General features: G+C 48.2%; 1 protein-coding gene across 3 annotated transcripts in view; it reads right to left on the reverse strand.

Moving 5' to 3' along the window:
- USP34 (ubiquitin specific peptidase 34) overlaps nt 1–12948 on the reverse strand; it is a 272897-nt gene that overhangs the window by 62375 nt on the left and 197574 nt on the right. For all 3 annotated transcript variants that reach the window (XM_048842772.2, XM_048842773.2, XM_048842771.2), the window contains 2 exons: nt 2738–2832; nt 1084–1256 (listed from right to left, as the gene is read on the reverse strand). In XM_048842772.2, the coding sequence (XP_048698729.1) occupies nt 1084–1256; nt 2738–2832 (268 nt within the window). The remainder of the gene's footprint in view (nt 1–1083; nt 1257–2737; nt 2833–12948) is intronic.

Raw genomic sequence — 12948 nt, forward strand, 5'->3', positions numbered from 1 at the left:
ACTCCATCTATCTTTTACATCTTTGGCTGGCAGCAGACGGTGCAGAAGGACTGCATGCCATCCACATCTCATGGCTGCTCGGCAGAAGATGGTACAGTACGACTGCTAGCAGTCCGTATCGCCTGCCCGCTCACCATAAGACGGTTCAATAGGACTGACTGCAGGACTAAAGAGAATGACCTGGTCAAGTCACTCCAAATTTAGTCCCTGCGCCCATGTCTGCCCAGGCGCTCCCAGCCGACGTGGCCAGGAGCACCTCGGACATGACGATGACGGCTACCAGTCGTACTGTACCGTCTGCTGCCACAAGGCAAGGGGTTGCTGCTACTGTGTAGCAATGCCGTACCGCGTCTGCCAGCACCCAGGAGACATAGGGTGACGGTTACCTGAGCGGGCTCCATGCTTGCAGTGGTATGGCATTTGCACAGGTAACTCAGGAAAAAAGGCGCGAAATGATTGTCTGCCCTTGCGTTCACGGAGGGAGGGAGGGAACGGGGGCCTGACGATATGTACCCAGAACCACCCACGACAATGTTTTAGCCCCATCAGGCATTGGGATCTCAACCCAGAATTCCAATGGGCAGCGGAGACTGCGGGAACTGTGGGATAGCTACCCACAGTGCAACGCTCCGGAAGTCGACTCTAGCCTCGGTACTGTGGAAGCGCTCCGCCGAGTTAATGCACTTAGAGCATTTTCTGTGGGGACACACACACTCGAATATATAAAACTGATTTCTAAAAAACCGACTTCTATAAATTCAACCTTATTCCGTAGTGTAGACATACCCTTAGTTGCTTTTTAACCTCACATGAAGGAGAAGACAGAAAGATGTGGGATTAATTACATGAAAGATGTGTTTAGAATTATTAACTATTTGGATTTGTGTGTATTGCTAAGAAATATTACTATTCCAGGACTTTTTCAAGCTTAATTTCCATGAATTTCACCACATGCCCCTGGCCACCTGGCTACGCAGTTTAACTGACACTATATTACACTACTAGACAAAAATTTTCAAAAGATCGAATTTTCAGCACTGTTCGGTTGTCAAAAAACTATAGGGACAAAGCAAAATCAATTACCTTCTTTTCTGTCATTCTTTCCCATGAGAAAATCTTCTGTGTAAGGTGTCATATCCAAACGTAAAGGGAATGAGAAGTGTGTGTTGACTTTCTCCTTCATCATGGTGACCATATTAAATGTGTATCTCATAGTGTTGAAACTTAAGATGCGAGGCAATTTCTTAAAACATGCCCTAAAGATGCAAGGAATTAATATTTAAGAAAACTGAATTGCTTAGATAATACTGCCACAAAATCTCTCAAAACTTTCTCTCCTGTCATTCATTTCCAGTTCATGTTAGAAATCGTCACCTAAAATTTAAAAATCAGCAACCACAATCCCTTACACAGTATCAGTTAGTCAAATTTTATAAAAAATCTTGTCATCAGATGACATGTAACAGGGATTACATTATGGTACTGGATAGAAGACTGATTTAAAACAGCCTTTATTACAGTAAGCACATAATAGCACTCCCTACAGTGAAGATTACATCAGGGACGTCTTATAAAGAATAATGATCCTGTTTTGTGTGCTGTTTCACACTCCGTTTACAATCTGAAAAAAATAATCTTTTCTGATGGAAAATGTCCATAATTAGTCTCAGACCAAGGATTTTTTTCATTTTTTAAATAAATCATATCAGTATTTTTGAATTATGAAAAGATGATGGGGGGGAGGGGGAGAGAACACTTTCCCAATAGTGTAAGTCTATTTTTTCCTCATTCCAATCACACATGGCTGAAATCTATAATCTGAATTTTTCAACCTGGATAGTCATTAATAAAGATGAGGCCCTTTCTTTACTTGCAAAAATAAAAGATGGTAGACTTATTAGGTTCTAAGCCTCTGTTTTTTTTTGCAGACCCTGGCATCAACATCTGCTAACTACACTGCCATCACCACTCATATATCTATGTGCAAAACTCTTTCTTGTAGACATATTTCAACGCAGAACATAATCTGTACTAAAATCTTTAAACTCCTGAACATATTTATAAGATTTACAGTAAGGAACCTCTCTCCTGTGCCACTTATAATCACTGCAAAAAACAAATGTGAAGCTTCCAACATCAGGTGAAGTTTTTAAAAATAAAATAAGAGGATACAGATAACACACATACTTTCTTTATATATTTTAAAGAGTTCCAAAAGCTACAGAACAATTTTAAAAGCAGAAATCAAGATTAAAGAACCCAGACAATCACTTTGTGTAAAGAGTAATGAAAATATGGAATAAACTTCCAACAAAGTTGACTGATCAAAAACATATACAGTAAATGAGTTCAAAATACACTGAGATTTGTTTCTACAAAAGGAACAGTGAGGATTATGATGAAAAACAAGAGCGTTGAGGTTACGATTTTAGAAAGGCAGATATTATGGAGTAGGTGACCTTTTCCTAAAATGTTTTAGGTAGGTCATTATATTTTTATATTGTAAGCTCTTTGGGATAGAGATCACATCTTTATATGTTTGTACAGTGCTTTAGACAGTGGGGCTAGGATCCTGTTTCGGTCTCCAGTATTATTGTTATTCAAATATTAAATAATTATCATGATTTTAGATTATTTTTGGACTACTACTCTCACTTGATGGAAACTACGAACAGAAATTAATGGAACTCATAGTTAGAAAGAAATGCTAATAACGTTTGTTTATTCACAATTATACCTTTTTTCAGCCCGCACTTTCTTCCCACAGTGAGAGCAGGTATACATGTTGTCACCCTCCAAGGTATCTTTAATAGTTACTTCATCAAGAGATTCCTGTGTACAATGAACAAGAAAAACAAATAAGTGCTTTCACAGCTCAGATCTATCTTAGGTACTTAATCTGTTTATATCAGCTACATATATAGCACACATTAGTGTGGTATCTGAGCTCTTCGCCATATTTCAATATATTTACACCCACAACAATCCTGTGAGGTAGGGAAGTACTATTATCTGTATTTGGCAAATGGTGAATTGAAGCAAAGAGAGACTAAGGGTATGTCTACACTGCTGTAAAAAACCCACAGTGCTGAGTCTCAGAGCCTGGGCCAACTGACTCATACTCAGAGGGTTAAGGCTGAGAGGCTAAAAATGTAAACGTTTGGGCTTGATCTGAGTCTGGGCTCTGAGACCCTCCTTTCTTGCAAGGTTTCAGAGGCTGAGCTCCAGCCCAAGCTCGAACTTCTACGCTCCTATATTTAGTCCCGCGAGCCCAAGTTAACTGACCCGGGCTCTGAGACTCGACACTTTTTATCGCAGTGCAGATATACCCTAAATGACTTGCCCATGGTCACATAAAAATTTTGTGGTGGAGCAGGAAATTGAACCTGGGTGTTCCAAATTCCAGTCTAACACTCTGACCATTGAGTCAGACTTCTTCTCAAAATGCATTAGTGTTTTACTTTGTTAACTATCAGCACATACACAAGTGTCAAAGAAAGGAAAAAACAAAACCAAATGGCTGATTTCATCATCATTAGCATATCTACCATTTTTCCTTTTGACCTAAAATGTTTAATTGGAGAACATACAATAAATTAATTAACACTAACATGCAAAAATTAAGAAGATATCCAGCCCTTCAAATGAGAGGTCTTCCACTTTATTCTGCATGTACTGATAGACCTTGCACTTCTGTAAAGGAGCTTTGCTCATATTAATGGTTTATGGCAAAAACAGTTTGCCAGTATGCAGATCACTTCCAGATGTGTTTGTTACACCCTGGCTCTAGCCTTGGTTATATTGCAGGGTGACCCAACACACTTCCAGTCCTGGATTTCCCCCCAGAAATGTATGCCTTGTACTGCCCAGCCTTCTCCTGGACAGTCCAAATATATTAAGACCATTATTCTTTTAAGGGAATAATATACAGCCACTTGCCACCTTAAATGGAGTTGCCCAGACATTTCAACTTAAACACGCTGGATTAGATAAAACAATGAAACTAGTTTATTAATTAGTATCATAGTTTAATTAATTTATTAATTTTAAGGGATTTTAAGGGAATACAAGCAATGAGGCATAAAAGACAAAACGGTTACAAGAAAAAAGATCAAATGCTTTCTAGTGCCTAAAGTAACAAACTATATTAGAGTCAAGCAAAGTTTCTCACCACATGCTTCCATTAGTCTTACTGACCAACCTCTAGGTCAGGACCCCTCACCCAGAGTCCAAAGGCTGCTTCTTTTGGCTTCTCAAAAGAGATGGACAGGGAGAGAGAGGAGAGGTCCCTTGGGGAGTTTGTTCACCCCTCCCTTTTATAGTTTCAGTCCACCTGAATATTCTGTTCATTCTCTTAAAATCATAGTAACACCAACATTGGCAACAATGTGAGGGGCCACTGAGGTCACCTCATGTAGCCGGGACCATTTCCAGAGTTCGATGGCCTCCTGACATAAATGGGAAGAGATGCTGCCTGATTTGTTGATGTAGTGCATTGCCAGTGTGTTGTCCATCATGATCTGCATTACCAAGTCCTGTGGAGCATGTCTGAAAGCTATACAGTCCAGTCTTACCACTTTAGCTCTAAGAGGTTCATATGGAGTTTAAGGTTGACTGAGGACCAACACCTTTGTACCTGGAAGTGACCCAAATGAGTCTCACATCCCTCCCTGATGTGTCCACCAGCAGCATTCAAGATGGAGCCAGGGCTAGACAGGCATGCACTGTGGTCGACAGTTTTGCCAGTAATATGTGGGAGTGAATAGATTAAAATCTGTCATTTGGTAAGCAAGCTCATACTGCTTGAGAGACAAGTAGAGCTGCTAGGCATTCTATCATATGAGACACAATTTTTCATAATTCACCAGGAGTCCCAACTGAGATAATGCCTGTTGTACTACTGCTAGTTTCATCCAAGGATGAACCCTCAGTTCAGACAATCATCTAGATGTGGGCAGACATGTTTCCCTTGTTTCCTGAGGTTTGCCGCCACCATTGCAATACTCTTGGTGCTATGGAGAGTCTGGAGGGTAGAACTTTGCATTGGTAGTGATCTGGCCTGGCCGTGAATCTCAGATACTTCCTGTGGGCCAGATGAATGGCAATGTGGAAGTACACATCTTGTAGGTCAAGAGCTGCGAACCAGTCCTGGGCTTGGAGCACTGGAATCAAGTGAAGGCAAGTGTTACCATCCTGAATATGAGGTGGCACATGTATCTGTTGAGTTTCCTCAGATTGAGAATGGGATGAAGACCCTCTCTCTTCTTCGGAATGGGACAATATTGGGAGTACCATCCATTTCCCCTTTATTCCTGTGGGACTACTTCTACTGCTCCTGTTAAGAGCAACAAGTCACTTCTGTTTGTAAAAAGCTCCTGTGAGAAGGGTCACTGAAGGAAGATAGGGAAGAAACGCCATCTTGTAAGAGAGATAAAGCAGGGAGCACATCGCCAGTGGTTGAAATGGTGGTCCCGTAAGTCTGGAAAGGACTAGATTGAGATCGCAAGCCAGGTAGGCTGTCGTACTTACGGGTATAGTCTGTCAAGACCTTTAAAGAAACAGCTGATCATTGGATTTGCAAAGACTGAGTAGCCGTCTGTGCCTGAATGGAAGGCGGAGATAGCTGCCAAGTGAACTCTTATTGATGATATGGACACTGCCTATTGCTTAAGATAGAGGAGGCAGTCCAGTATAAATGGCACCAAGGCAAGCATCGGAGATTGATGGTGCTGCTCTGACCAGATGGAGAACCTCTTCCACTTGGCCAGGTACATCGCCCTTGTGGAGGGCTTTCTACTTCCAAGGAGAACTTGTCTGACTTGATCAGCGCAGGACAGCTCCACAGCATTCAGCCATGAAGCTTCCACTCTGTGAGGTGGAGTGACTCGAGGTTTGGATACCGGAGGCAGCCATAATCCTGTGTGATTAGGTCCAGAACGAGTGGTAGGGTGACCAGAGTTACCACAGACATTTCCAGGAGCGATGTGTACCAGTGCTGGCGTGGCTAGGCCAGAGCTACCAATATCACTAGGGCTCGGTCCCTGCAGATCTTGAGGAGCACCTTGTGAATGAGAGAAACCAGAGGGAACAAGTATAGGAGGCGGCCTCCCCACAGAAGTAGGAATACAGTCTGGGCTGTGATTCAGGAAGGAACAGAATAGTTGACAATTCCTGTTGCGTTGTGTGGCGAACAGGTCTATTTGGGTAAAGCCCCAGTATTGGAAGATTGAGCTCACTACGTCGGGCTGGAGGGACCACTCGTGGCCGTGAAAAGACCTGCTGAGACTGTCTGCCAGCTCGTTCTGTATCCCAGGGAGGTATGATACCCGCAGGTGTATCGAGTGGTCTACACAGAAGTCCCACAGCATGAGGGCTTCCTGGCAAAGGGGAGAGGAGCATACATCCCATTGTTTGTTGATATAAAACACTTCCGTGGTGTTGTCCATGAGGACTGATACACATCTTCCTGATACATAGACTCTGAAAGCCTGGCACGCTAGGTGCACCGCTCTCAATTCTCTGACACTGATATGTAGAGCAAGGTCCGCCTGAGACCAGAGGCCTTTGGTCCTGAGGTCTCCCAAATGTGCCCCCATCCCAGATCTGACGCATCTGTCAATAATGAGAAGGATGGTTGGAGGCTGGTGAAGGGGACCCTCGCACATACTACCTAGTATCGGGCAAGGCAGGGCTATGATACTGTCCAAAGTGTCCCGAGCTGGTTGATATACTGATGTTAACCATGACTGGAGTGGACGAAGCCTGAGTGTGGCATCCTGTACTACGTAGGTACACGCGGCCATGTGCCCCAGAAGCTCCAGGCAATTCCTTGCTGTAGTGGTGGGGAACTGCCTGAGGCCCCATATGATGTTGCCCAGTGACTGAAACCTGGCTTCTGGGAGGTATGCCCTGGCCTGAGGTATCTTCTATGAGGTGGAATTATCGCTATGTGAAAGTACGCATCCTTCAAGTCGAGGGCGGCATACCAGTCTCCTGGATCCAATGAGGGGATAACGTAGGCCAAAGAGACCATGCGGAACCAGAGTTTCTTGATGAACTTGTTGAGTTCCCATAGGTCCAGGATGGGCCTGAGGCCACTCTTGGCTTTCGGTATTAGGAAATACTGGGAAAACAAACCCTTGCCACTTTGCTCCTGAGGAACCTCTTCCACTGCCCCTACTGAGAGGAGTGAGTGCACTTCCTGTATAAGAAGTTACTCATGAGAGGGGTCCCTGAAGAGGGATGGGTGAGGGGGGTGGAAGGGTGGGAAGGCACCGAATTTAATGGAATATCCCCTCTCTACCATGCAGAGCACCCAGCGGTCCAAGGTGACATGGGACCAGAAAGGGGACACTCGGGACAAAAGGTAAGAAAGATTGGATGCAGTTCCAGTACTGGTGCGCCGTCCTCGTCTGCACCCTCAAAAGGCTGGTCTGAGGCCAGGCAATGGCTTGGGCTGGCCCGAGCCCTGGCCTGAGGAGGGATGCTGCCTCCTTCTATCGATCCTATTTCTCCTACAAGGAGCGTCCTGGCAGTTTTGAGGTTGGTAGAACCTAGAGGGAGGTTGTGGCCAGAAATGCCTCCATTGAGTGGCTGGTGGGTCTTTCAGACTATGGAGTCTTTTCTCCGTCTTACCGGAAAAGAGGGCTGAACCCTTGAAGGGGAGGTCCTGGATTGTTTGCTGAACCTCATGGGGCAGACCAGAGACCTGCAACCAGGAACCCCTCCTCATTACAACCCCCATAGCCATAGCATGTGAGGCTGCATTTGGTGCCTCTAGTGCAGCTGTGGGGAATCTTGGGAGACCAGCTTTCCCCACTCCACCAATGCCGAGAACTCTGCATGAGTGTCCTGCGGCAGTAGTGCAGCAAACTTTGCCATCGCAGCACAGGCGCTGTGTGAATATCTGCTCACTATGGCCTGTTGATTTGCAATGCAGAGCTGTATTCCCGTGGTGGAATAGACCTTCCTGCCAAAAACGTCAAGTCTTTTTGCCTCCCTGCTCTTAGGGGTGGGTCCCTGGTAGCCCTAGCACTCTCGCTGATTGGCTGCATCAACCATCAGGGAGTCGGGGGGGTAGGAGGCTAGGGGTGTGTATAAATACTCATATCTTTGAGAAGGGACAAAGTACCGCCTCTCATTCCTCTTGGCTGTAGGGGCCAGAGATGCAGGGGTGTGCCATAGGGTTTTTGTTGTCTCAGTAATCGTTCTTATTAAGGGCAAGGGGATTAGAGAGGGACCAGAGGGTGAGAGGATGTCGACAACAGGGTCAAAGTCCTCCACGACCTCCTCCGCCTGTGTGCCCAGGTTCTGTGCAACACCACGTAACAGCTGCTGAAGGACCCTGTTATCCTAGTGCTGGGGCCGTCGACGTCCCTGCCACAGCTTCATCTCGGGAGGATGAGGAGGAGAGGCCTGGCAGCGGGCCCTGCTCACTCCCTTCAGCACCCCATGGGTCCCGCAACACACGGTATTGCTGAGCTCCTAGGTCCGAAGCATGCGGTGCCAGGGCAGCTGGGGGCAGAAATACTGCTGCTGAGGCAGGTGGTGCCAAAGTTGTTGGTTCTGGCAGTGCCGATATCGTCGATGCTGGTGGTACCGATGCTGCAGCCGCCAGCAGTGCCGCTGATGGGAGGGTCGGTCCCAGGGGACAATGGTGGTGCTGGCCGGGGGACGAAGGATGCAGAGGACACCGACCTGGACCTTGGGCCCAGGCCCTGGACCTGTCCCTGGTGATGCGCTCAGGGTGTCCAAAAGGGCCACTGTGTCGAAGGCTGCCACTGCGGAGGCCACGGTGCTAGGTAGTGCTGGTGGTTGCGGCAGGATCTGGACTACTGGCTCCTGGTCCTATAGGAGAAATAGGATTCCGACTCAGACTTCAAGGTCTCTGAGTAGGAGGACCATGGAGGAGCAGTACTCTAGGCTGCCGGAGAGCAGTGCTGAGAGGTCGGGGACCAGTGTGGCTCCCCTGCATGGGTGGGCCGTGCCAGGGAGAGGTTCGCCGGAGTTGGGGATCGGCGCGCCATCATCGCTGCTTTGCTCCTTGATTGGAACTGGAGCCACGCAGTCACCAGTGACTTGTCTCTCCTCTGCAGGGAGGACGGCGCTGAGAGCCATATAAGGTCCTTGGCTACCTCGAATGCCTCTGGTGTCAAGGGGAGCTAGAAGTGATCACCTTGGCAGTCCAGGGACCGTTGAGGGTTCAGACTCAACTGAACCCCAGATGGGACAGGAATCAACCAGACCCTGGAGGGCTGGAGAGACGAGGTGGCCTGACTCGAGATGTGCTTCGATGCCGCAGGTCCCTTGGTCTTTAGATGGGGAGAGCGACCCTTTTCTAGCCTTTTCTTCTTCTGTGGCACCGGGGACTGAGAACGGTGCCAGACAGAAGAGTTTCTTATGAGTGGAGCTGTGAGTCCTTAGGGTCCTTCCCCGGGACCAGCTCGCTCACCGTCGGCACCGGAGCACTGCAAACCGATGAGGAAATGCTCGGCGTGGGTTCTATGGACCCCAGGTTGGATTGTGGATGGAGCGCCACTTCCATTAGCAGGATCTTGAGCTTTTGATCCTGGTCTTTAAGGGTCCTAGGGAGAAATCCCTTGCAGATCCTGCACTTGTCCTTTTGGTGGCTCTCCCCAAGGCACCGTAGACAAGAAGAGTGCGGGTTACTCTTTGGCATAAACTTGCCATAATCCTCGCAGAGTTTAAACCCTGAGGACCAGGGCATACCCCAGAACTGGGGAAAAAGTTGTTGGTGGGGGGAACCCCCAAGAATCACAACAACTACAATAACTAATAACTAACAAACTATTTAACAATGAAGACTGAAGTGAACACTGCCAAAAGCGCTTGCAATGCAAGAGCCACAGTTGTTCCAGCTAGCTGTCACCGGTGGTAAGAAGAAACTGAGAGGGTGCGGGGGTCGGCAGGGCCCTATATTGGGTGCCATGAAGGCGTGACTCCAGGGGTGCCCATGCTGACCCTACGGACGCTGCTAAGGGAAAAATCTTCTGCTGGCGTGCACACGGCACGCACGCACACCTGATTGGAATGGTCATGAAAAAGCACTCGAAGAAGAACTTGTCTTCAGTGATAACAAGAACTAGTTCCAAGATGGAGAAAAGTGCATAGAGTACTCCTCTTTTGTTGAATGTGAAACTGAGGCAGAGACTGGGAGATAAACGAGAGTCTAGTTCTTATGCCCCTGAGGGCATTCTGCGCCCAAAAATTAAAAATTCTGTGCCAAAAAATTAAAATTCTGCATCCATTTTAAAATTCTGCAAGTCTTATTTGTCAATAAATAAATGCAGAGGTTCCAGCATGGCAGTGGGGAGCACAGGCCAATGGCTGCATGAAGGTGGAAGATCACCCTGCAGCCACCCTAGCCCCAGGACATGGATTCAGCGGTGAGGCTGCATCTGACCCTGACACAGCACAAGGCCTGGGCCTGCCCCAGAAACTCTGGGGCCCTGGCCCTCTGCACCAGGTGTGGGCAGGGAGGCTTAACCAGGCAGGATCCAAGTGTGAAGGAGCTCAGTGTGAGGGGATTCAGGTGTGGGGTGAGAAGATTATGTGTGGGACAATCTGGGTACAGGCAGCTCAGTGGCGGGGTCTAGGTGTGCGGGGATCTAGATGCACAGAGCTCGTTGGAGGGGTTCCAGGTGCAGGGGCTTCCAAGTAAAGGTGACTGGGGCTCAGTGGAGGTGTCTGGGTATCTCTGCAGGGGGTTCTGGGTGGGGGTCTGGGTGCAGCTAGTTCAGGGTCAGTGGCATGGGGGTCTGGATGTGGGGCTCAGAGCGGTGCAGGGGCTGGGGCATCAGGATGGGGGTTTGAGGGGGGGGCCTCACTGGGAGGTGTCTGGGTGCAGGGGGAAGAGGTCTGGAGCCAGGGGGGCTGGGTGCAAGGAGGCTCCGGATCTAGAGGCTGATGTTCAGTGGGGTGGGGTTCGGGTATGGAGGGCTAGGGGGATTCTGGTTGTACCAGGTGAGATTTGGCAGGGGTGTCTGAGTATGGGAGATCCGAATGCATGGGGGTTGGGTGGATGGTGGAGTAGCTCCCCATACAGTGACCCCTCCCCCCATCGCTGAGGAGCGATGGGGGCAGCAGGGGTGGATGCTGAGCTTCCTACAGCTGCAGGAGGTTTCTGGGGGTGGGTCTGACAAAGCCCCAGCCACTCCTTTCAGGGGAAGAGGAAGTCCCGCCCTCTTCTGCCTCCAGCCCAGCCAGGACGAGCGGCTGATCCTGGCTCCGGGTAGGAGCCACTGGCTGGGGGTGTCCCCAGACCAGCAGAGATTTACCTCTCCGCCGGCTGCTCTGGGTGCCCAAAATGATGTACCTACACTGCTTGGGAGTGGTGTGTGACTGTTCTTGCAGCTTCCGTTTATTTCCCTGTCAGAAAGTCATTTTTCTGCAGGGAAGCAAAGAAATCTGCGGGAGACATGAATTCTGCGCATTCACGGTGGTGCATAATTCCCTCAGGAGTAGTTCTTCGAAGAGAAAAGGACTCTGTGGATTGATGTTGCCATATTTTCTTCTTTCAATCTGTTGACATCAAAAAATAATGTTGTGAAACTGAGGCCAAAGCCCTATCTGGTCTAGCAGATGTTTCTGATACTCTCTCAGCACTGGGTTTCTGAAAACCCAAGAATACATCTTTGAAGAAAAGCCCGAAGGTGGTTGTGAGTCTGTCTTGGAAGCTGTAGGTTGTTTTCCATAAGCATGGATTACAGATGAAACGCCACACCCAGGTTGTAACTTTATGCAGATGTGGCACAGACTAGGTAAATGTCCCTTAACAAAACTTCTAGATGACTGGGTATGGAGGTCAGAGACTAGGAAATAAACTGTGAAGTAGGCATTCTTTAAACTTAAGTCCTTTTTGTTTTCTTCCAGGAACCCCTCTTCCTGTAAGGATGATGGATCCAAAGTAGTTCCCAACTAAGAAAATGATTTTCTTTTTTTAAACAAACAGTGTTAAACCTATCCTAGTAACTATTAACAACACTAACTATCCTACTACAGGAAAAAACAGACAAGATGGTCAACAATCTAGAGATGGAGAAACCCATCACATCACTGGTTCCTTCTAGCTCTAACATGTACCCCTGCCCCTCAAGGTCCAAGCTTTCCTCTGAGCTTTGGTGCTCTGCACAGACCCACTCTACAGGAGTGGGGACTTGTATGGACAATACTCAAATATGCGATTTTGGCTTAAAACATAGTTCAATATAGAATATAAGAAATGAAATGAACAAAAGCACTTAATACATTAATCAGTTTTGACATTTAAAACTACAAAAACCTTTTGCGACAAATGCAAGATCTTGGAAGTATGGGAACTGCAAAACACTACTATACTGAGATGTGTCAAACTGCCTCAGTCAAACTTTTGTATCTGCGAAGGTTATCTGAATCTTTGTGAGCTGGGAATTATATTCCAGACTGTCTCTGGAGCGAGTGAGGGGCTCCGGCTAGAGCCTGGCTGATCCAGGGCTCCCAGCCGGGCTGTGCCTGCCCTACTCAGAGCCTGGCTGCCCCCGCTCCCAGCCCAGCTACTGCTTGGACTCCCTGCTTGGCTGCTGCCCCAAGGCTCCTGGCTCCCCGCAGGGAGCCCTGGTGCTGCCCCCACCCCCATCTGGCACTTGTCTCCCTGGGGCTCCTGGTGGGGACCTCCACACCCTTAGTCCGGGTGGCTCCCAGGCAGCACCCAGGCTCCCTGCAGAGAGCCTCTGGGCAGCACTCAGGCTCCCTACAGAGAGCCAAAAGGCTCTGGGGAGCCCACAGTGCAGCCTGGCTAGAAGCAGGGAGGGTGCAGCCTGGCAGCTGCCCAGAGGCTCCCGGCTTCCTGCGGGGGGTGGTGGTGGTGGAAGAGGGGAGGAGCCAGGGAGCCCAGGAGCCACTTGGACTCCAAGCATAGAGCAGCAGCTGGGTGGGGAACCGAGAGCTCAG

Source organism: Caretta caretta, chromosome 3, assembly GCF_965140235.1.
Source record: "Caretta caretta isolate rCarCar2 chromosome 3, rCarCar1.hap1, whole genome shotgun sequence".
Lineage (NCBI taxonomy): Eukaryota > Metazoa > Chordata > Testudines > Cheloniidae > Caretta > Caretta caretta.